At 43.0% G+C, this 22,979-nt stretch overlaps 1 protein-coding gene across 1 annotated transcript in view; it reads right to left on the bottom strand.

Moving 5' to 3' along the window:
• Positions 1–22,979, bottom strand: part of TMC3 (transmembrane channel like 3) — a 41,260-nt gene that overhangs the window by 5,947 nt on the left and 12,334 nt on the right. Inside the window, exons 5-18 of the mRNA XM_021940824.2 lie at positions 21,325–21,431; positions 20,354–20,452; positions 20,101–20,243; positions 18,473–18,620; positions 17,747–17,790; positions 13,723–13,870; positions 11,483–11,592; positions 8,411–8,489; positions 6,819–7,064; positions 5,967–6,095; positions 5,344–5,411; positions 3,008–3,136; positions 1,042–1,152; positions 304–429 (exon numbers count right to left, since the gene is read on the bottom strand). Of these exons, the coding sequence (XP_021796516.2) occupies positions 304–429; positions 1,042–1,152; positions 3,008–3,136; positions 5,344–5,411; positions 5,967–6,095; positions 6,819–7,064; positions 8,411–8,489; positions 11,483–11,592; positions 13,723–13,870; positions 17,747–17,790; positions 18,473–18,620; positions 20,101–20,243; positions 20,354–20,452; positions 21,325–21,431 (1,687 nt within the window). The remainder of the gene's footprint in view (positions 1–303; positions 430–1,041; positions 1,153–3,007; positions 3,137–5,343; positions 5,412–5,966; positions 6,096–6,818; positions 7,065–8,410; positions 8,490–11,482; positions 11,593–13,722; positions 13,871–17,746; positions 17,791–18,472; positions 18,621–20,100; positions 20,244–20,353; positions 20,453–21,324; positions 21,432–22,979) is intronic.

The raw sequence follows: 22,979 nt of genomic DNA, 5'->3' as shown, positions 1-22,979 counted from the left end.
ATTCAGCCCCATTCTAGTGATCACAGTAATTGACCAAATGGTGTTGATGGATCAATAACCACCTCGACAGCAATGGAGTGCTCCCTCACAGCCCTTCGCTGAGACCCAGTGGCTGTGTCTCCATGGCACACTGCCTCATGTGACTCTGGTGTATGACTCAGAGTCCCTGTTGAGATCATCAGGCTCTCAGCCTAAGTGATTTTTGAATGAACTAATAAATTTTATGTAATTATTGGAAAGCAGCGTTTTCTTGTTGGCCAAACACACAGAAGTCCCTCCAAAGCTGGCAGGTGTGGTACTCACAAAAGCAGGAGTACCCCGGGCAGGATGACCACGGGGCTACTGATGTGCCCAACCACGGAGCCAAACCACACGGGAAAGTCTTTCTCAATCGTTTCTGACACAATGTCATAAATTTTCTCTTGTCCACTGTGAGAAAGAAACACATAACTCCAGATTTTATTGCTCTTGGCAGAAAGATGCTGCAAGACATCAGAAAATGGCTGGATGCCTGGAAGCCAATTCATAACATTCCTCAAATGATTTCATACTAATTAATACGGAGGATGGAAGATGGAGTCATTAATCACATTGCATGTATGTGTGTGTTCTAATCATGTACACTAAGGTAGACTAAATATTACATACATGTGTCCAAGCTGACTTGAATGCTAGATGAAGATGCTAGAGGGTTTTGCTTGAATACAGCTGGATAATATAGAAAAAAAAATGCTGTGCACTGTGTTTTAATAAAACCATTTTGTGTTCTGACCAGGTAGAATGTCCTCTAGCACAGAGCCATGCTGGTTTTCTTTTTCACTTTAAAAGGATTATATTTTTTAACATGAGCACAGAGATGATTATACTAAAGGTAGCCTGCTATTAAGGAAAGAGAACTGGTCTTGAATGTAAAACATGTGGGTTTGCAATCTTTTTATCCTGTTTACCTGCTCTGTCAGCCGGGAGGACAATTCAGTTCAATATGATTTAATTCCCCTATAGCTGTCAGTCGCTTTGGGCAGAGCTGGGAACGAAACTTACCTGAATGGCCCACAGTTTAGAGATGGCTTGTATCGGACAATAGCAAAAATAGTTGGCAGCATGCACAGAAACAGCATGAACAGGAGCATTGACAAGTAGAAGTTGTTGGATCTGCAGATAAATCAAATGCCATGCATTAAGTTCACTCCATAGCCAGTTGCCAGGGTTGCATATGCCCAAAGAGCTGCCACAAAAACGGTTGCCCTGACTCTTTGCAAACTAAAAATCCTCCTCTCAGGGTTACCTGTGAATGGATCTGTCATAGGATCACATGCAGCTTAGAAACCTAGAAATCAGTATTCAAAGGAACTTCAAACCTCTCCCACCCAACCTGTTGATCTAATAAACATTTGCTGAGCACCTGTTCACCTCAAACCATGAGAGTGGTGAACTCACCCTGGCACCAAGGAGTTCCACACAGTAAACTCAATTTATGGAAAAATCTTAGAAGCATTGCCCATCCATCTGGGTCCTTACCTAATGGTTCCCTCTGCTATTCCCAGGCTTAAACTTGTCTCTTATGTCTCGGGATGGTTTGGCTCTTTTGTTTATGATTCCTGACTCTCTCACTTGGGTGTGATTTGCACTCAACTTCTCTGCACATGGCTGCCCAGGGTATGTGTTATGTCTGATTAAGTCCTGGTCCCTGAGCCCTAAGCTAGTGTCAGGGAGTTTGGATGCCCAGGGCTCCCCTGAGGGCAGCTTAGACCTGTTTGGTGTGCAAGGCCCTGTACACAGTTCAGAAAAGAGAATGAGGGGTCAATCTAGTTACTTTCAGCTAGTACTCTCTGTTGGTCTGTTTCTCTGTCTCTCTCTCATGAAAAAGACTTGACTAGAAGAGAATAGAAAATTTCAGAGAGCACAGAATGTAGTAAGAAAGTGGTAAGTTGTGAAACTTTGTTCTCTTTCTCTATCCACAGACACACATACATACATACATATAATAAATACATATACATATATACAACATATATAAATATATCAAAACATATATCTCTGAATGTATTAACATATGTGTGCTGTCACCAGATAAAATGTAAATGCATTGTCAAGTAGGTCATGAGCAAAAAGTTTGAAAGCCACTGATACGGACACACATAACCATTATGTCAAAGTAAAATAACCGAATCAAAGTATTTAGAATGTGTTATGAATTCACCAAAATGACTAAAATTAAAACAGATAAAAGAATAAGTGTTGGCAAGGTTATAGAACAATTGGAACTCTCATATAATGCTGCTAGACATGTAAACTGGGGTGATCATTTTAGAAAACCTTTTGGTGCCATTTGCTAAAGGTGAACATACGCCTGCCCTGTGGCCCAGCAATTGCATTCCTAGGTATATATGCAACAAAGACACTTAGGATGTCCAAGACAGCATTACTCATTATGGCTAACAGCTGGAAGCAACCTACATGCCCATCAACAGGAGCCAAGGATAAAGAAATTGGGGTGTATTTCCTCACTGAGGTGAATCTCACAAACACAATGTTGAGTGGAAGCCGTTGGGCACAAAGGAGCACATACCGTGTGTGTGTGATCACGTTTGCATCAAGTAAAAGCTAGGCAAGCCTAATTATGCCATTAGAAGTTGGCAGTGATTGGAATCGCATGCAAGTGGGCATGCTCTGGGTACCATTTGTGTTTTGGTTTTTGATCTGAGTGCCTTGTGTTCAGTTTTTGAAAACTCATCAGGCTGAACATTTATGATTTGTATACTTTTTTCTAAAGGATTATTAAACTTTGGCAAAAAGTTTTAAAAGTGCCATGAGTTCAAGAGGAGTGAGGATTCATTGAAAGAGTAAGGCATTGGAAATGGCTCTTGGAGGAGATAAAATTGGAGGACAGGCAGGATTTTGACAGGAAGAGAGTTGGGGGGACTCCTTGCTAGAGGACCCCTGGGTAAGGCAGACATGGATTATATGTATACAGATATCTGCATGATCAGATCTTATTCTTACTCACCTTGAGGCTCGAAATACTTGCTGGTGGGGCACATTGCAGGTCAGCACAGCCCAGCTCCTCAGGTACATGAGCCCAATGAGTTTGAGAACGTTGAATGCTGGGAGACATGGGGAGAAGAAGGCCCCCATCCTGGAACCATGAGGAAGGTCAGTTTGCATCTCTTCTCTTCCAGCCTATCTCCCAGGACTATGGAAGCCCCATGTAGGAACATGGTTCTAAGACTTTGGGGCTTACACCCTATGCTTAAAGAACTGGAGAAGCCCCTGAAGTCCCGAGACCACAACCCTCCACCTTCTAAAGATAAGACAAGTCACTGAAGGTGGGTGTTGATCCTATTTAAAAATATTCTCTTTGCAAAGGACAACTGTTTGTCTCTCTTTTCACAGTTGAGCAAAGGAAAATCCTCTTCTGGGAAGGAGGCAAATAATGGATAACTACTGTTTGGGGCCAGCTCCTGGTTTTGTTTATCTATGATGAGGACTATGTTAATAAATTACTGACTTTCAGGTTTAATCAACATATGTTGAGCACCTAGTTTTGCTGGATATGGCATTAAGCATCCTCACATATTTCAGTTTGTTTACTCTTCTGCAATAGTGATAGAAGAGGTAAATATCCAGCTGATAGACAACAAGGGTAGATATGGGGAAACCAAAGATATGTTGCTAAGCCAGACCCTGTATCATCCAAACCTGGGAGACTTGGGGAGTGAAATAACTGAGCCCACAGGCAAGAACCAGATGATCCCAGGAAAGCTGGGACTTATGGTCACCCTGAAAAGAAATGTCAACTAGGCGACAAAACCCATGTCTTCAGACTTCAGTCTAAATCAGTTTATATTGGATATGCATTCAATCTAATACTTGTGGAATTTGGGTTTAGTGGTGTGAAAATAAGCGTAGACATAAGAATATGTTCATAAGTAAAATGTTTCTAACAAGAAATGTTCAGTTGTCACTATCTGTTGGATGTTAGGCAAGACACTTAGCTTCTCTGCATTTCAGTTTTCTCATCTTTAAAAAGGGGAAGGTAATGGCAGTTACCTCAAGGGTTTACTATAAGGATTAAATTAGTTACTATAGGTAGAAAAGTACTTGATATCTAGCACTGTTAAATAAGTGTCACATATTATTTATTTTTATTTATTTATTTATTTATTTATTTATTTATTTATTTATTTATTTTTTGAGATGGAGTTTTGCTCTGTCACCCAGGCTAGAGTGCAGTGGCATGATCTCGGCTCACTGCAAGCTCCGCCTCCCAGGTTCATGTCATTCTCCTGCCTCAGCCTCCCGAGTAGCTGGGACTACAGGTACCCGCCATCATGCCTGGCTAACTTTTTGTATTTTTTAATAGAGACAGGGTTTCAGCGTGTTAGCCAGGATGGTCTCAATCTCCTGACCTTGTGATCCACCCGCCTCAGCCTCCCAAAATGCTGGGATTACAGGTGTGAGCCACTGCGCCCGGCCAATGTCACATATTATTTTTAATACTGTATTTGTAAAGATATTTTGCAAAATACAGCGGACTATAAGAACACAGAATTTGACAGGAGGCATATTACTTTATACCTCTCAATTGCCATGTATTTTACTGAATTATTATGAAGAGAGAGAGTGTTTTCTGGATGTATGGAACGTCCCAGGTTCTTCTTTTTTGTTTGCTTGTGTTTTAACAAATAGCACTATTTCTGGTCCAACAGGTAAAACCAGAGATGGTGGGATCATTTAAGGAGCTCTCCATTGCGGCCCACAGACACACGCATATGTGTGGGTGGGATCACAGGACCCCTTCAGCTCCTCAGTGTCTTCAAGGACAGGATTGCCATGGCCTGGGAGGTGCCATGGGTGAACAGACTTCCCTACTTTCTGCCTCCCCAAGGGTGGGCCTGCAGTCTGGGGGATGGCTGTGCTCCTGGGCCCAGTGTCTAAGTGAAAATTAGGAGGAAAATGGAGGGAGGGTGGCGAGCGAGGACAGACTGGCCAAGGTCCCCCGCAGCCACTCCTGAAGTCCTCACTAAGGAGAAGCAGCCTCTCCTCCCAGCCTTACCCTAGTCCTCCCTAAGAGTGTATTCTGCTAGTTTCTGTGCAGATTTTTTTTTGGCTGTGACCAATAGTAGCTTAAACATGGATTATTTTCTTTTTAATTTCTTCCTGCAAATTTCTTAGGAAATCATCAATAAAATTAATATACATGTGAAATAGTTCTCTTGGAAACATCCTTTCTTATTGCTTATAACTGTGTTTATTATGGCCGTGCCCCATCCAGACTAAGTAAATTAAAATCTTAGCCCAGATGAGATGTAAGCAAAGGCAAGAGGAAACTTTGATACCTACCAAATCATTCCTTGGTTGTAGACTAAATGTAGCACATTCTCAGCTATTTTGAATTCTCCATATTCAGGCTACAAGAGAAAATAAACTTGTGCATTAAACAAGTTCCAAAGTTCTTTGCATGAACCCATTTATTACAGACACTTATATAGACTTCTTTGCTTTTATGAGCACTTAGAGATCAGTGCTTGTGGGGCCCTCCCAGCAAATGGTAAATGTTAAGAAGGGGTGGGGCTGGGCATTGTAACTTGTGCTGTAACCCCAGCACTTCGGGAGGCTGAGGCAGGAGTTCAAGTCAGGAGTTCAAGGCCAACCTGGGCAACATAATGAGACCTTGTCTCTACAAAAAAATTTTAAAACTAGCTGGGCATGGTGGCACATGCCTGTAGTCCCAGCTACTTGGGAGGCTGAGGCAGGAGGATCGCTTGAGCGAGACCCTGTCTCAAAAAAGAAACAAAAAAAACAAGGAAGTAGAAGCTCAGCTTTCTGCACCTGTCTCCTCTTCCCACTTGTATTCTCTTTCCATGTGTGCCCCTCAGCTATGCTGGACTGTTTCCCAGCCTCAGCATGAGAAAGGATGGATTTGGCCATATAAACTTTCCCAACAGACACAGCATTTTACTTACAAACTTGTTTTCCAGATCCCAACACCAGTAGTCACTTAAGTACCGCACGAAAAGTCCTCGGAAGAAGTCTATGAGCAGAATGCTCGCCACGGTGAAGAGCATGTCAATGATGGAGAGCTTCAGCATCTCCTGAAACACAGGGTGTCCCTGGATGCCACCATGCCCCACCCTTCCCACGGTCACTCTTCCTTCGGGGTGCTCCTAATCTCTGTTCATTGCTGTGGGCCCCAGCCAGTGGGCCCCTCCAATGGCATCCTCATTTCTCATATTTGTAAGTTGCAGTGGGCAGAGGACTGGGCTTCTGGTACATAAACGGTGCTCAATAAACATTGGGTAATTTGAATGTGAATTTTGATATCTGAGGCCAGCATCACATGAAACTAGGAAGGAATATAAGGTCTGTGGTTCTGAGCTGCTGGAGACTCGAGGCCGGCGACTCATTTCCACAGGCTAATACCTTGGTGTTGAGGTTTTCTGTACAACATGGTTAAGGGTACAGATTTTGGAGCAAATTCCTGGGCTTAGGATTTCATTGTGCTCTTTACTATCTGTGTCCTTGGGCAAGTACTTGACCACCTGTGCCTCAGTTTCCTCATCTGTGCCTATAAGGTTAACAATAATAGGACTCTTATGAGGACCAAGCATTTGGAACAGGACCCAGCACATGGTCAATACTGTCTGAGTCTTTGCACTGATTATTTTTCTTTTCTAATTTTGAGACTTGGAAAATCATAAACCTCACTGAACTTTTCTTTCTTTTTCTATAAGATGGGGCAGGGACAGCTCAGAGAGTTGCAGGGGTTAAGTGATGAGATGGATATGACAGCACTTTGTAAGGGTAAAGAGAACCACCTGACCGACGTATGTCTCCCAGCACTGGTCTTGTGGACTCTGAGGGTAGAGGCTAGTCCTGTTCGCCTTTATGAGAGGCATGGTGTAAGCTGAAATGCTGGTCTCTTCCAAGGCCCATGTGCTGTTTCTCCTGAGCCCCATTCCAGGCCGAGATGTGGACCATTTCTCTTCTTCAGGGGCTGTCCTGGTTGCAAAGAAGGTGGTAGAATCTATCCAATGACTTGTGTTATTTTTGGTAGCCATTTCCTAGGGAGAGAGAGAGGGAGGGAAGGAGGTGAGAAAGAAAAATGGCGGTCCACATATTTGTAAATGAGAATCCATCATGGACCCCAAGGGTGTCATTGCATTGCTTGGGAGTAATCATTCATCCTCTTTCTCTTTCTAGACCACCACTTGACTAGAGTTGGCCCCAATAAGGGAACACAGTGGTTTAATGGATAGTATTTATTCATCCCTAGTAAGGGTCAGAAACTGTTTCAGGTAACACATGTTAACTCTACTTATCCTCAGAAGAGCTTTAGATAAGGATTATTACCCCATGTTCAGATAAGATTGAAACTCAGTGAGTTGAAGCCTAATGCTCAAGGTCATGCTGCTAGTAAGTGTCAGGTAAAGACCCAGGTCTGTGTAACCTCAAAGCCCCAGTGCAGAAAAATGACTCTCTGTGGCTTCATCTGCCTATAAGCCTTGAAATTTGATGTTAGTGTGGTATGCCTTGGGCAAACAACCCTAAAAGAGCACCCCCTCTCTTCCTCCCTTTCCTCCACCATTCAGGATATCCTAATAGGTGGGACAGGTTGAAAGTGCACACCAGGTTGGGTGTGATGCCTCATACCTGTAATCCCAGCACTTTGGGAGACCAAGGCAGTGGAATCACTTGAGTCCAGGAGTCTGAGACCAGCCTGAGCAGCATGGTGAAACCCCATCTCTATAAAAAAAGTAAAAAAAAAATAGCCAAATATGGTGGCATGCAGCTCTAGTCCCAGGTACTCTGGAGGCTAAAATGGGAGTATCACTTGAGCCCAGGGAGGTTGAGGCTGCAGTGAGCAGTGCTTGTGCCACTGCACTCCAGCCTGGGCAACAAAGTGAGACCCTGTCTCAAGAAAGAAAAAAAAATAAAAAGGTGGACATCAAAGATACTCTAGGCTGGGAGCAGATACTCCTGCTGGGCTGGGATAGTAAGTCCATTCTGAACTGTTCCCCATGAAATGATTATTCTGTCCTGACTTTCTAAGTGAGTCTCATGGCCTGCTGTTCTTCCTGTGATCATTTGCAATAGCTGTTGATAGCCTTTTCCTGATGGGATTCAAAGAAATGGGATAGTATGATATAAAGAGTCAAAAATTCTGAGGTTCTCATCCCAGCACCATCACTTACCAGCCATGCACTGTAGCCTGAATTTCTTTATCTGGGAAGCAAGAATAATTTTTCTCTCCTTACCTTGAGAAGACTCCAGCAAAGTCAAGTTTTGCACATGATTATGGAGTACAGGTACAATCAGTGATGCTGTCCACGATGATGACCCTGGTGTTGGGAGGAGGTAGCAGAGAGGGCAGAGGTGGGGCAGACAACTCTCTGGAATGGACACTCACCTCAATGCTCATGCTGTTAACCTTGTCCAGGAGAGCAATGATCAGGCTGTAGAGATTTCCCAGATACAGCACAAGGACCCTGAAAGCCACAAGCCCACCTTGAGAGACAAGACCATGACACACAAGTCCACGGTTCTAGAGCCCCCATATGGTTCTGGAGACTGTCATAGATGTATTAAGGCAGTGGCTGCCACACTTGGTTTCCTTTAGAGTCACCTCGAGGGCATTTTTAAAAAGACAGAATTCCAGAATCCACCCTTAGTAGGTCTGGAAGGGGTCTGAAAATCATTTTACAGCCTTTCCAGGTGATTCTGCTATAGCCTATCCTTGGATCTGTACTTTACAAACACTAGTGTAGCAGAAAGTGTGAGTTTAGGAAGTGGGGCCCTAACATGTGGTTTATGAGTCATGCTTTCTGGTTTATGAATTGATTTCCCATGCATTATCTCACTTGATCCTCACAACAGCTCTGTAATAATCCCCACTTAAGGTACAAGTGTATGAAGCACAGAGGGAGCTAAGTCACCAGCTCAAGTTCACACAATTAAAAAGCAGCAGAATGCAATTTCAGGACCTCAGTGCTCCACTTCTGAAATGCAGGCTGGGCCCCTCAGAAGCACTGAAAAGCTGTGGGTACAGCTACACCCTGTCAGCCACTGGGAGTGAATGGAATCTGCCAGCAACAGTCTGGATCAGCCAATGATCAAAGACTTGATGTCAGCTTCCCCAGTGCTGGAAGGTTTTGAAAACACATCATGGAATTTCCAGGATGCAGCCTTGGGTCTTACTGGAAACCTGTCTGGGAAAATGAAGTGAGAAAGGAAATGACAGGTTTATACACACTTCAGTGAGACAACACTTAGCCCTTAGAGAAAAATGAAACCAATTGATGGGAGAATCATGAAACCAATTGAGAAAGTTGATGGGAATGCATCTTTATCTTGAGGAAAAGACTCCAAGTTGAAACCATCTCCCCAGGCCTTCCACATGTCCTCAAGTATAGAGTTGACCACCCGTGTGCAGGCAGTGGGCAGAGAAACAGGAAAGTGGTGTCTCCAGGGGGTAGCATTGTAGCTCACATCGGCTCTCCCTCTGAATTGAGAAGGGATTCCCGTGGGCACAATGCACTTACAGTACTGAGTACAAGGCAGGTCCCTCAGTGTGTATTCAGTAAGTGGTGGCCAAAGGAAGGATTGAATGCATTTCCTCTCCTGCTGTCTCAGCATTACCATCACTCTATGCCTTGGATAGAAGCTAATACAGTCTGCTGGTGAGTTAATGGAACTGAAATAATATGTCTTATGTTTATTACCAGAATTAGCCCTAATTTGTCTGGGGGAAGTCTCTGATGCCTCTGTTTCTCTAGTTTTGAACATGAATAATGAGGCCAATTTATATAATAGCATTGCCTTTAGACCAAATGCAATAATGGAATTGATTCCACCCAATACTTGCTAGTGAGGAAGGAGCTTCTCTCTTGCAGGTCAAAAGACATGTTGGATGGAGCAGAAAGAACAAGGAATAGGAGCCAGGGAGCTGAGAGGCTCATCCCAGATCTACCCTGGGCCATGAAGGTTTGACCAACTCCATGCTCTTCCTAGTCATGTTTTCTCTCTTTGAAATGACAGTTGAATTTCAGGAGTTGGAAATTACGGCTTTCAAGCCAAACCATACCCTTGCCTATTTTTGTCAGTAAAGTTGTATTGGAACACGACCACACCTGTTCATCGCCTTATGGTCTGTGGCTGCTTTCATGCTAGAACCTTAGAGTTGAGTAGTGGTGATACAGACTTACCCACAAAACCACAAATATTTACTATCTAGTTCTTTTTGGGAAATGTTTGCCAATTCCTGAATGAGAGCAAATCTTCCCAAAGTGGTCTGTGGAAAATTAGTTCTATAGAATGTTATTAGGTGTTACAAAAGGAAACGGGGAGAAACCAGTGTAGACCAGGGTGAAGGTGGGAGCAGGTAAGAAGGGCTCTCACTGCCTCCCTCTGCCACATTCAGTTTAACAATGCCTCACCCAGCCCTACTACAGTAGCTGAATTTGTAGATGAAGAGACCATACTCCAGGGAGGACAGGCAGATTTTTCAGGAAAATACTGATAAAGCCAGTGCTCAAAATGAGTGTGGCTGTTCCGACTCCCACAGAAGGTGTTCCAGGACGTTCCCTTGGGTGCACCAGTCTTCCCCAACCACCTGCTGTCACAGCCACTGACCGTCCTGGCAAAGCTTCCAGGCATATCCACAAGGAACTCTTTGAGTCTATACTTTGGGGGAACTGTTCACAAAGCATTGACTGTTCTTCTTGCATCTGGAAAAACAACATGCGTCCCTCTGACCACTCAGAGTTAAACCATGGAGAAAACAGAACAGTGAGGAAAACCAAACACACTGCCAGTCCTCTTCTTGGTTCCCTTTTGTTCATTTGTTTGTTTGTTTGTTTTGGAGTTTTGCTTTTGTTGCCCAGGCTGGAGTGCAGTGGTGTGATCTCGGCTCACCGCAACCTCTGCCTTCCAGGTTCAAGCGATTCTCTTGCCTCAGCCTCCTGAGTAGCTGGGATTACAGGCATGCGCCACCACGCCCAGCTATTTTTTTTTTTTTTTTTAGTAGAGACAGGGTTTCTCCATGTTGGTTAGGCTGGTCTTGAACTCCCGACCTCAAGTGATCCACGCGCCTTGGCCTCCCAAAGTGCTGGGATTACAGGCGTGAGCCACTGCACCCAACCCTTGGTTCCCTTTTGTGTCCTCTTTTTCTGCCTGTTCTTCCTTTCTTCCTTTCCCTTCTCCTCCTCCTCCTCATCCTCTTCTTCTTCTTCATTCCTTTTCATCCATTTCTTCTACCCTTGTCTCCTGGTCCTCCTCCTCCCTTCCTCCTTCTATTCTCCTGCCTCCTCCCCTATCCCTCCTCTTGGGTTATGCTTTTCTTGAGTTGCATCCATATGTAAAGTTCTGTGCTGAGTGTCTGAGAGAAAAGCAGCAAGCCCTGGTTCTTGAGGCACTTACATTCCCACTGTGAGTGGACACATGGGTGAGCCACAGGTGGCATTTCTGGGCAGGACTGTTGTACCTTGCAAGCTGGAAGCGCAGCGTGGTCCTGGGGTGGTACATCTCTAAGGCAGCAATGAGGTCAAAGGCTGATGGTGCTATCATGGTGACGAGGGAGACCACCACACTGACCTGTTGAGAGAGCACATGCCAGAGCCAGGCATTCCCAGGACCCCTGATCAAGCCTCACCATGTGCATTTGATCTCTTTCCCTAATATTGGATCAGTGGGTATCCACAGGGTCCTTGGATCCTCTATGGAAAATCTCCCCAAATCTCTGCTAATTAGCTTTTTTCAAAAGGCGGCCACCACTTTATCATGGCCTTTTTTTTTTTTTAAACTCTCCTTAAATGTTCTGAGGACACTCATACACGCCATTTGGGATTCACTAGGCCAGGTGCGGTGGCTCACACCTGTAATCCCAACACTTTGGGAGACTTGTGAGGCTGCAGGAGAATTGCTTGAGGCCAGGCATTGAAGACCAGCCTGGGCAACACAGCAGGATTCCATTTCTACCAAAAAAAAAAAAAAAAAAAAGAAAGAAAAAATCTGGCACATGCCTATGGTCCCAACTCATTGGGAGGCTGAAGTAGGAGAATTGCCTGAGGCTAGGCATTCAAGATTAGCCTGGGCAACACAGCAAGACCCCATCTCTACCAATAAAAAAAAAGGGGGGGCAAATGCCTATGGTCCCAGCTTGTTGGGAAACTGGCAGAAGAATTTCTTGAGCCCAGAAGTTCGAGGCTGCTGTGAGCTGTGATTGGACCACTGCACTCCAGCCTGGGCAACAGAGTGAAACCTTGACTCAAAAAGCAAAAAGGATTCACTAACATTTCTGCCACAATTTCCCCAATTACCATCTCACAGTATTTATACTTCCCTGACCTTGGATGGAAGACGGAAATAACTGCAACTCTTACCAATAGAAAAGGAAAGCCTGAGAGGTAATGTAATATTCTTTCCGTACATGGAAGATTAATTATCTAGAGAATTATGCCCGGCTTTTGTTTCTCTGTACTTACAGCAGAAGAAAGAGGAGTTTTAGCTGGTACAGATGTTTGAGATAAAATAAGAAATAATTTCTGAATATATCTTTAAAAATTTATTCATATTTCTATCTGTAAACATACAAGTACACAGTAATTCAATTGGCATAAAATAGAGGCATGGGAAAAGGTTACCTAGGGTAGAGTAGACTCAGATTTTGATAAATTACTGTACATTGATAAATATGCACATGGTAAATTGATGACCATCTTACACACCTTTCTTTTTAAATCCCAACAGGGGGTAATAATTTTCATAGAAATGATCTGAGAGGTGGTTTTTGTGCTATTTCTGCCTTTCAAATCTGTACAGATAATTTGGGCCAACTTTTCAGGACAATGGTCTTAAAATGAATATTTAGAATTCCAAAATTATTCATAACCATTCACTTGGTGATTTTCTATTTATGAGAATATTCACACAACGGAGATGGGGGGAAGATGATTGTTTAAAAAATAAACCATTTATGTAGAGCTGGTTCTGGAAGCATTATTTGTCATTTAGATATTCAGAAACTACCTAAATATTCACAAATGGCACCTGGTGAACTTTAATCCATGCGATGGAATATGTGCAGTTGTTAATTCCAATCTGCAGGTAGAATCAATCTGTGGAACATGGATGTGAAGAAACAGATGTGCAAAAGGCAAAACACAGTCGGTGGGGCTCAAGGTAGAGAACAGTGTGAATGCTTGAAGGCGTTTTTGAATCAAACTCTTTCCCAAAGGAGATGAATAAAATTGCCCTTCTGGCTCAAAGTCCTTATAGTCCATGCTCTAGGACAAGAGGACTAAAGTTTTTTCCTAGAGGTATTCCCACCTAACCCACATAAGGAACAAAGAGGCAGGCTACTTTTCTGTCTCTCTCTCTTGTGTTTTTATTTTTGTTTTTGTTTTTTTGAGACGGTCTCACTCTGTTGCCCACACTGGAGTGCAGTGGCATGATCTTGGCTCACTGCAGCCTCTGTCGCCTGGGTTCAAGAGAGTCTCCTGCCTCAGCCTCCCAAGTAGCTGGGACTACAGGTATGCACCACCACACCCAGCTGATTTTTGTATTTTTAGTAGAGACAGGGTTTCACCATGTTGACCAGGCTGGGCTCGAACTCCTGACCTCAAGTGATCCATCTGCCTCCCAAAGTGCTGGGATTACAGGCATGAGCCACCGTGCCTGGCTATGTCTCTTTTCTAGGGTGCTGCGGGTAATGGCAGTTGGTACCTCATTCTTTTCCCAAAGTGTCAGCTCCTTCTTCGACTGCTCCAGCTTCTGGGACCGGTCCACCACAAAGTAGATGAGATAAATGCTTCCAGCCAATGAGAGAAGCACCAGGATGTTGGCAATAATCCTCAGGCAGATGGTCACTGCCCTGGGGACAGAAGCAGGCATGAGGACAGCACACAGGGTCCTGCTCACAGCACCGCGATGCAAAGACAACACTACTTGGGGACTGGAACACATCCACTGCCAAGAGGATTCTCTGCCCTGAAGCATCAGTGCTCTTCCAGCCCACCTCACCCCATACCCTAGAATTCCTCATTTCCTAAGAGATCAACAACCAGTCATAAATTCAACCAGCCTGCATCAGTGGGGCTTGAAACAAACAGACGAACAAATAAACGCCTCTGGTTTTAGAGACAGTTATTTGGGTTTCAGTTCTAGCTTTGCTACTTAAAATTGGAGTCTTGTGGTATGCACATTAAAGATATAGGAATTCAAGTAAATGTGTTCAGCAGAGGGAGGGAGGAAGGAAGGCAGGGAAGAAGAGAGGAAGGGAGGACACATGATTCTGCCTGTCATCCCATATAATGAATATGACATTGTACAGTCATATGCTGCACAATGGCAATTTGGTCAATGACGGAATGCTATACGACGGTGTTCCATAAGATTATAATGGAGCTGAAAAACTCCTACAGCCTAGGATATTGTAGCACAATGCATTGCCCTCACATGTTTGTAGTGATGCTGGTGTAAATAAGCCTACTGCACTGCCAGTTGTATAAAAGTATAGTACATGCAAGTATGTACAATACATATTTAATAATGATATTAAATGGCTGTTACTGGCTTAGGTATTTACTATACTTTTTAAAATCATTATTTTAGGGTATACTTCTACTTATTTAAAACAAAATGTTAACTGTAAAACAGCCTCAGGGAGGTCCTTCAGGAGGCATCCAGGGTAAGGCACTGTTACCATAAGAGATGACACCTCCGTGCGTGTTATTGCCCCTGAAGACCTTCCAGTGGGACAAGATGTGGAGGCAGAAGGCAGTGATATTGATTATCCTGACCCTGTGCAGGCCTAGGCTAATGTGTGTGTTAGTCTTTTGTTTTTTTGTTTGTTTGTTTGTTTTTTGTTTTGTTTTGTTTTGTTTTGAGACGGCATTTTGCTCTTGTTGCCCAGGCTGGAGTGCGATGGTGCAATCTCAGCTCACTGCAACCTCTGCCTCCTGGGTTCAAGCGATACAGTCTCCTGAGTAGCTGGGATTACAGGCGCTTGCCACCACGCCTGGCTAATTTTTGTATTTTTAGTGGAGACGGGATTTTCCCATGTTGGTTAGGCTTGTCTCAAAACTCCTGACCTCAGGTGATCTGCCCACCTCGGCCTCCCAAAGTGCTGGGATTACAGGTGCACACCACCATGTCCGGCCTGGTCTTAGTTTTTAACAAAAAAGTGTAAAAAGTAAAAAAAATAAAATAAAAATAAAAATAAGACAAAGCTTGTAGAATAAGGATGCAAAGAAAAATGTTTTTTGTACAGCTGTACCATGTGTTTGTGTTTTAAGTATTACAAAAGAGTCAGTTTTTTAAAATTTAAGAGTTCATAAACAAGTGACAGTAAACTAAGATTAATTTACTATTAAAGAAAGAAACTTTAAGAAATAAATTTAGTGTAGCCTAAATATAGAGTGTTTATAAAGTCTACACTAGTATGCAATTGTGCCCTGGGCCTTCACATTCACTTATCACTCATTCACTGACTCACTCAGAGCAACTTCCAGTCCTGCAAGCTAATTCATGGTAAGTGCCCTATACAGGTGTGCCATTTTTAAATCTTTTATACCACATTTTATTGTACCTTTCTATGTCTAGATATGTTTACATACACAAATACCATTGTGTTACAATTGCCTACAGTATTTAGTACAAGTGGCATGCTGGTCAGGTTTGCAGCCTAGGAGTAATTGGCTATACTATATAGCCTAGGTGTGTAGTAGGCTATAACATCTAGGTTTGTGTAAGTACATTTTATGATGTTCACACAAGGACAACATTGTGTTAAGACACATTTCTTGGAATGCAATCCCATCACTATGCAACATCTGACTGTATTCCTTTGGTAGTTTCTTAATTGTCTTTTCCCTTTAGAAGAAAGCTCTAAGCTTTTTAGCCTTTTTCAATGCTGTTATCTTCAGCTCTTAAAACAGGCTTAGCATATATGGATGCTTCATAAATATTTGCTAGATGAATAAGTAAATAAAGGAGCAACTAGTGGGAGACACGGGGCTCATCTCTTTCCTAATTTGGTCTCACTTCTCATATGCCTCTGATAGTGAGGGCAGATGTGTGAATCAGTAATGATTCTAGTACTTACATACATGTTTCTGGTTTTAACTGAAACACATCCATTTTTTTTTCTAACACTGGAGAACAACTCCCTGTCTGACTTCGATTGGCCTATTTTGAAGGTACCTTCTTCTGCCAACTTTGGAGCTTGTCTGAGCCTGGCTAAGGCCTGGAATCCCAGGCCTTTTTGTAGATAGTTTATGTGGAAAGTGATCCCAGAAACCAGGAGTGCAGGTCCTGGAGTGGAGCAGGAAAGAGGGGCCATCAGTACAAGGATATGCAGTGGGGCTGGCAGCAGCTAGAGGCAAATGCAGGGCCTTCTGAGGGACTTATAAAATGCCTGACAGAACTGTCTGCCAAGTGCGAAATAGGAAAGCATTTATTCTATTCCCAGCGGTCCAGGGTAGCTCCATGAGCATTCACTCCCAGCATTGCACCCAGCCTCTTGGTTGCATGTGCATGTGTGTTGACTGGGATCTTGTGGATGCCCTACACAGCAGCCTCAGAAGATCCCTGGGGCACCAAACAGTGGGTACCAGCAAGGGGTACATGCATGCAGCTGGTGGTAGCCTGCACAGTCCTGCCCAGTAGCAAGGGCTGGAGAAAGGTATGGCCAAGAGGATTTGAAGGGGCACCCAAGGTATACCATCTTCTCCATGAAATTTCTACCCACTGGGGACCTTGGGCGGGTCATAACACCTCCCTCTACATATGTTTTGGCCCTTGATTTGCACAGTGAGGAAACATTCCCAAATGAGACGATAAATGTCACTTTGCTTGGTAAAAATGACAACATGGCACAGTACGTTATTATTATTACCAACTCTGGTGGAGGAGAACTACAGAGGGAGAATCAGATGGCAGAATCACATACTTTTATTTTGTAGGTGAGGAACTTCCAGTTCATGAAGTTCAGAAGCATTTCCCAGGTCATCGACATTAATGACAAAGAGAGGACTAGAATCCATGTCTTCTGACTCCCTATGGACAGCCCTTTTCGACTCCTCTCCCACTCCCTAAGCTCCGTCATTATTCCAGAGGCTGGGTGTGTTTCCTTAATTCCCCATGTCCTTTTCTACAAGTCCTCTGAAAGGGCTTTCTGCACTGTAGAAAGTAATCATGAGGGCTAAATAACCAGTAAGGATGTGGGATGAACAGATCCACCTGTCTCCATGAAGTCAGGGCCATTGCCCTTCCCTGGGAATGGCTTTCCCTTTCATTAGTTCTCTGGTTGAAGGGCTTCACCCTCACCAGCATAGCTCTCAAGATCTCGAGAAGAATCTTGAACCTAGGAAATCATCTTGAAAGGCTTGTGAACATCAACTGGATAATATTTGTGTCTTATGACTTGTTTCTAAATAAAGCTAGTCTTAACAGCATAAGTTGGTGCTCAAAGTACCTCTTTTATTATCTAAGTAAAAGAGTAAGAAACAAGAAACTGGTCAATTTCAGACCCTCTCACCCTTATTACAGGATCTATGGAAGGAGGAAGTCATCCTAAATATTGCTAAGGAAAAAATCATTCAGTTCCCTCAGATCACATTATGAGAAAGGAAGAAAGAAGAGCTGCCTGACAATTATCAAAATAAGATATAGATGATCTGGTAGTTTTTGTACCAAACTAAAAACAAAACTTATCAATGAATTCAACATGGGGAGTAATAATACCTACAGGTTTTTGCTTTTCTTTTTCTCCTGTTCTTCCAGTATAGCTTCCTTTAAGAAAAATACATACAGCAATAAAAGCTTAGCATCATCATTAATTATAAATCATTAGAAATAATTTACCCAGTAATTTAGCTCATACCTTCATTGTCTAGGACTTTATTCTGAAGGATTCAATTGATGTAAATGAATTAGATATCAATGATCTAATAATCAATTGAAAAAAGATATTGGCGGTTGGGAAGAGGGATTGGGAGATAGTATGGCTGTAATAATTTAAATTAAGTAATTTTTTTTTCTCAAAATAGTGCACCATTTAGCTGTCTGTATAGTTCAATAGAGCTAAGTCTCTGAATATTTTTGATTGCATTATTTTCTAAGTTAGAAGTAAAAGTCTATATCCCTCACATATATGTATTCATTCATTTTCAGGTTATATACATGCAACATGGTAATAATCCATTATGTAAATTATCTAAAATATACAAACTGAAATTTTAAAAGGATAAAATGGAAAAATTTAAAAAGAAAGAAGTTTCAAAATGTTTCTGCCTCCCTTCATTGAGTCATTTGGTACATTTCCTGGAGCATGTTCACCTCACTTTGGAAACAACTGCCCTGGACAATGAACATCAATGGGAAAAGGATGGTTCTGGCTTCCAGCTGAGGACTGGCGGCTGGCTCTGACCCTGGGCTGCCCACCCCCGCAGGCTGCACAGGCCCACTCACTCACCCTGATGCTGTTCACGATGGCAGCTGTTTTGCTCTCTGCAGCCTCTGGGTTTCCAATGAGGTAATCCCAGGCACAGAACACCCGCCAGCAGAAGGTGTAGTTTTCATTGGAAGCACTGGCAAGGCTCATGCGGGAGTTCTTAGCCATCCTGCCAAAGAGGAGCACAAACAGGTTATAGGAGTCTCAGGAATAGGGGGCTGGAGCTAGCACCCATGGAGCCTGTGTGAATTAGAATAGGCTGCTCCCCTTTGGGTGGACGCAGCTCCTCAGGTCACGGCTTGGACAGCACAGCACCGACTGGATTTCAGCCTGTGCTTGTGACCTCAGCAACAGTTTGGAACAGCGTGAAAACTGTATGAGTTCATTTGTATGAGTTCATTTGACAAGGGGTCCCACCACTGTGGTACCCAGCAGGTCACTGCAGGTGTGTGTGCCCCAGTAGCCAGCTTTTCTCATCTCTGTGCAGCTGTGATTGTGAAATAAAAATATTTCCTTTGAATCAGTCTTCTTGGAGCTCCTTCCCATGGGAACTCTACCCCATGGGACTCCACATAACATGCTGGGTCCCTCTTTCACACATTTCTTTAGATATTTGAAGGCAGGAGTCATTAACCCTCCTTAGGTGAAACTCTCCCTACTTTTCAGAGCCTTTCTCCTGCAATAAGCTCTCCTTTCCATCCATATTTCTTGCTTCCAAGTTTGCTCTAATCTGTCTCTTACATTGTATGTCTAGTAAAGGGCCGAGTCTTCGACGTGGGTCCTGGAAGCCACCAGGAGCTAACCTGGAAAGCTTCAGGGGAACTGAAGGCCCCCAGGTCATTATGCACATCCTCAAGTATTGTTTATTTGTTTATTGTCTTTTTTACCCCAAACCGCTTCTATCTGCATTTTGCTAACATTCCACAAGTGGGTAGGGCGATGAACGGTGGTTACACAATCAAGCAGAAGCAGCAGGTGAGCCAGCGTGGGTGGGGCCAGCTTTTCCCGGGGTTTGGAGCCTCCTTGTCAGTCTGCATTTCTCTAGCTCCCACACGGAAGCTTAGAATGGTAAGCCAGAAGGGAACCTGGTGATGTTCTGAGCCAACGTGCCCATTTTACAGATGAGGCCCAGGGAAGGAAGGTGAGCTCCTGCAGGTCTCACAGTGAGGGTGGTGCAGGGCTCCTAACCCCACCAGATTGTTTCTTTTGCATTTTGCCTCCTCCAGTGATGACCTAGAGGTGCCAACTGAATCACAGCACACACAAGCCTGGCCTTTGCAAAATTTGTAGCTAGATCACAGGCAAACAAACATACAACCAAAGAAGGACGTTTTGCTTTCTGCAGCCTCTGGCCACCTAGATCATATTGCTTATGTCCCTATTGGTGCAGCTACTGCATTGTCTAAAATTACATGAACTGGTAAATCTATATGATTCTTGTATTTCCAGGCCTAATATAGGACCTAGTACAAAGCAGTAAGTGTTCAATAAGTACTTGTTAAAATGAACATGCCTCTTTTAGCTTTGGTCTTCTCATCTGTAAAATGGATACAGCTATGTCTTAACTTTACAGGGCTATTGACAAGATTAGATGACATTACACATATCATAATGCTTGATATGTATTTTGAGAAATCGAGCAGTCATACTTTTTTAAAAGAATGATGAAGCTGTAAGCAAACACTGCCATCCCCACTAGGAAATACGCCAAGGGCAGCCGGTAGCCAGCTCTCCCGATCTTCCTCTCCCTGCCATAGTATCCGTAGAAGAGGACTGAGTACTGGAGGTAGCCCTGCAAAGAAAACACTCAGTGTCATTTCTGGTTCCCATTCCCAGGTCTCAGAACTGTGGCCCATCCACCCCTTCCCTTAAGACAAGAGTGTGGCCAAGCATCAACCTCACCCCCAGAGACCAGACGGTGTCCAGGTCTTGGGCTGATGAAACCTGCTCCCTGGGGATGGTCTTTCTGGCCGTGCTTCCAAAGGGCTGGCCTGCAATCAGCTGGTGAGAGAGGAAGGATTGTTATGTGGTCCTCTGGGTGGGAGGGGACCAGGAGAAAATGAGAGATTGATCTCCATGTGCTTGTGAAAATGCCACACATAAGAGATCTCCAGGGGGTGGATTTCTGCTTGATTTTCATTAATGAAAAATTAATCTTGGGTGGCCAGATTTTCTTTTTGCCTGACTAGAGCTCACCTGGGTGTGCTCTCTCTCAGCTAGACATGGTTTCTACAGGTGGATTATTAAGGCCTCTGTTGGGAAATGGCCCATTTACTTTTTGAGGATAACGTTTAGTTGAAAATGGATTTTATTTCTTTAATTTATATAAATGTAAGAGGCACAAGTGTGGTTTTGTTACATGGATATATCGTGCTATATCGTCTGGGGTTTAGTGTACCCATAACCTGAATAATGTACATGGTCTGGATATTATTTCAACTTCGGACTGGCAAACTGGCTGGTTGGCCAAGTCCAGTCTGGGGCCTTTTTGTATGGCCCAAGAGCTAAGAATAGTTTTGCATTTTTAAGTGGTTGGGGAAAAAAATCAAAAGAATTTATATAAAATTCAAATTTCAGTATTCATAAATCAAATTGTATTGAAACACAGCCACATCCACTGGTTGATATACTGTCTATGGGTGCTTTCATGCTACATGGCAAATTTGAGTCATTGTGACGGACACCAAATAGCCCACGAAGCCTAAAGTATTTATTCTGTGGCCCTTTACAGAAAAAGTTTGCCAAGCCCTGCTTTACTCAAACACATGTATGTTCCTCCCCACAATGACAACCAGAGGAGCCATTTTATGCGACTGCTGTAATGTCTCCTCTTTTTAAGGAGTGATACTTTTTTCTCTCCTGAAATACCTTACCTCTGGAATGACAATAAAAGCACCTGTCATAATGGTGAGCACAATATTAATTCCAAATAACCATCTCAAGAATATGAAATAGGAGGCAACGCCAGATCCAAAATGACCTAAAGACAGACAAGATAATGAGAACAGTTTAAGTAAAATCCTCACAGTGCAAGAAATCCTACAAAAAGAACACCATAACTTTTCTTACATCCACAGGAGATAGAGTAAGAATGCCATTATTGTACCAATCGGGGTGTTCCTTCCTGAGTGTTAACTTAGACAGATCAAGATGCCCCTGAATATCTATCAGTTTTACAGGCAGGAAAAATCTCTAGTTTGCCTAAAATGCTATTCGATAGTCACTTCCCTAATGACATATTCATCTAAAATGGTCTTATCAAATTTCTAATATTTCATGTATGTTAACAAGTATCGGCATCTTTTAAGAATTTGGCATATTTCTTATCTATTTTGCATCATTTTGAGAATTTCAAGGATTTTGCTAAGGGTTTTTTTGCCTTAATTTCAAGATAAAACACAATTTGCTAGATGCTCACAATAGTGGACAGTGGGTGAAGAGTACAAAGGAACTCTCTTTCCAACTTTTCTATACATCTAAACTTATTCTAAAATAAAAAGCATAGTAAAAACAAATTTATATCTATTGAGAAAATCCAGGAGCATAGAATAACTTAGATGAGGACGTAGGCAACAATTCCACAACATTCTGGAGCAGGTGGTTTCATGTCATTAAAAAAAAAAAAAAAACTCTTAAATTTGTATTTCAAATCTAGTTTATGTTTGTCATAATGAGTAGCAAAACACAAAACATCACAAGGACAAGAAAAATTACCTATTCTGTGATCACTAAATTAAAATCACTATTAGAATTACTTTCTATTAAACTTTTAGTGTAACCTTCCACAATTATCCTATGCAAATAGTGTTTTTGTATAAGATTGGCATTTCTCTCCAGCATACATCTTCAATTATCAATATATTACAAGCGTTTTCTCTTGCCAAAAATACTATTCTATAACATAAATTTTATTGTTCCATTAAGTGAATTTTCCATAACTGATTTAAACTATTCCCCACGACTTGACATTTAGGACATTTCCAACTGTTCACCAGGGTGAGTAGTTCTATAATAAATAATTTCTGTCTAAGATAAGGTTTCCTAGAAGCAGAGCTTGAGAAAGGGATTTGGCTACAGGTGATTTGTTGAGGAAGCACTCTCCATAGAGAAGATGTGAAGGAGTCAGGGAAGGTCAGGGGAAAGAGCCAGGGAAGGGCACCATCTTAGCTGCAGCCTAGCTGAGTCTATCCCATCAGGAGCTCTGCAGCATGAATTGCACCACTGAGGTGGTCCCACTGGGAGCAAGGGATCAGACTTGAATCCTGCTCTGTTAATGGTCACTGCCTCTAGACTCTGGCTGGTGAGTGTGGGATTGGTGTGATAGGAGGTAGTCCTGGGGCAATTCCCTGAAGGGGAGCAGCTGAGTGACAAGCAGTCCATACTCAGCAGCAGAGGAAAGGGTAGACCAGCCGAGGAAAGGCAACCTGGGTACAGCACTAATGGCAGCGGGCTGCAGCCTTGTTTGTTTAGTTTATTATGGTTTTCTCTGTTTTTGTTTTTTTTATTGTTTTGTTTTTAGGAAACGGAA

The sequence above is a fragment of the Papio anubis genome, chromosome 7 (genome assembly GCF_008728515.1).
Source record: "Papio anubis isolate 15944 chromosome 7, Panubis1.0, whole genome shotgun sequence".
Taxonomy (NCBI): Eukaryota; Metazoa; Chordata; class Mammalia; order Primates; family Cercopithecidae; genus Papio; species Papio anubis.
Note: the sequence above shows the minus strand (reverse complement) of the source record. Positions and strands in the feature narration are given on the sequence as shown.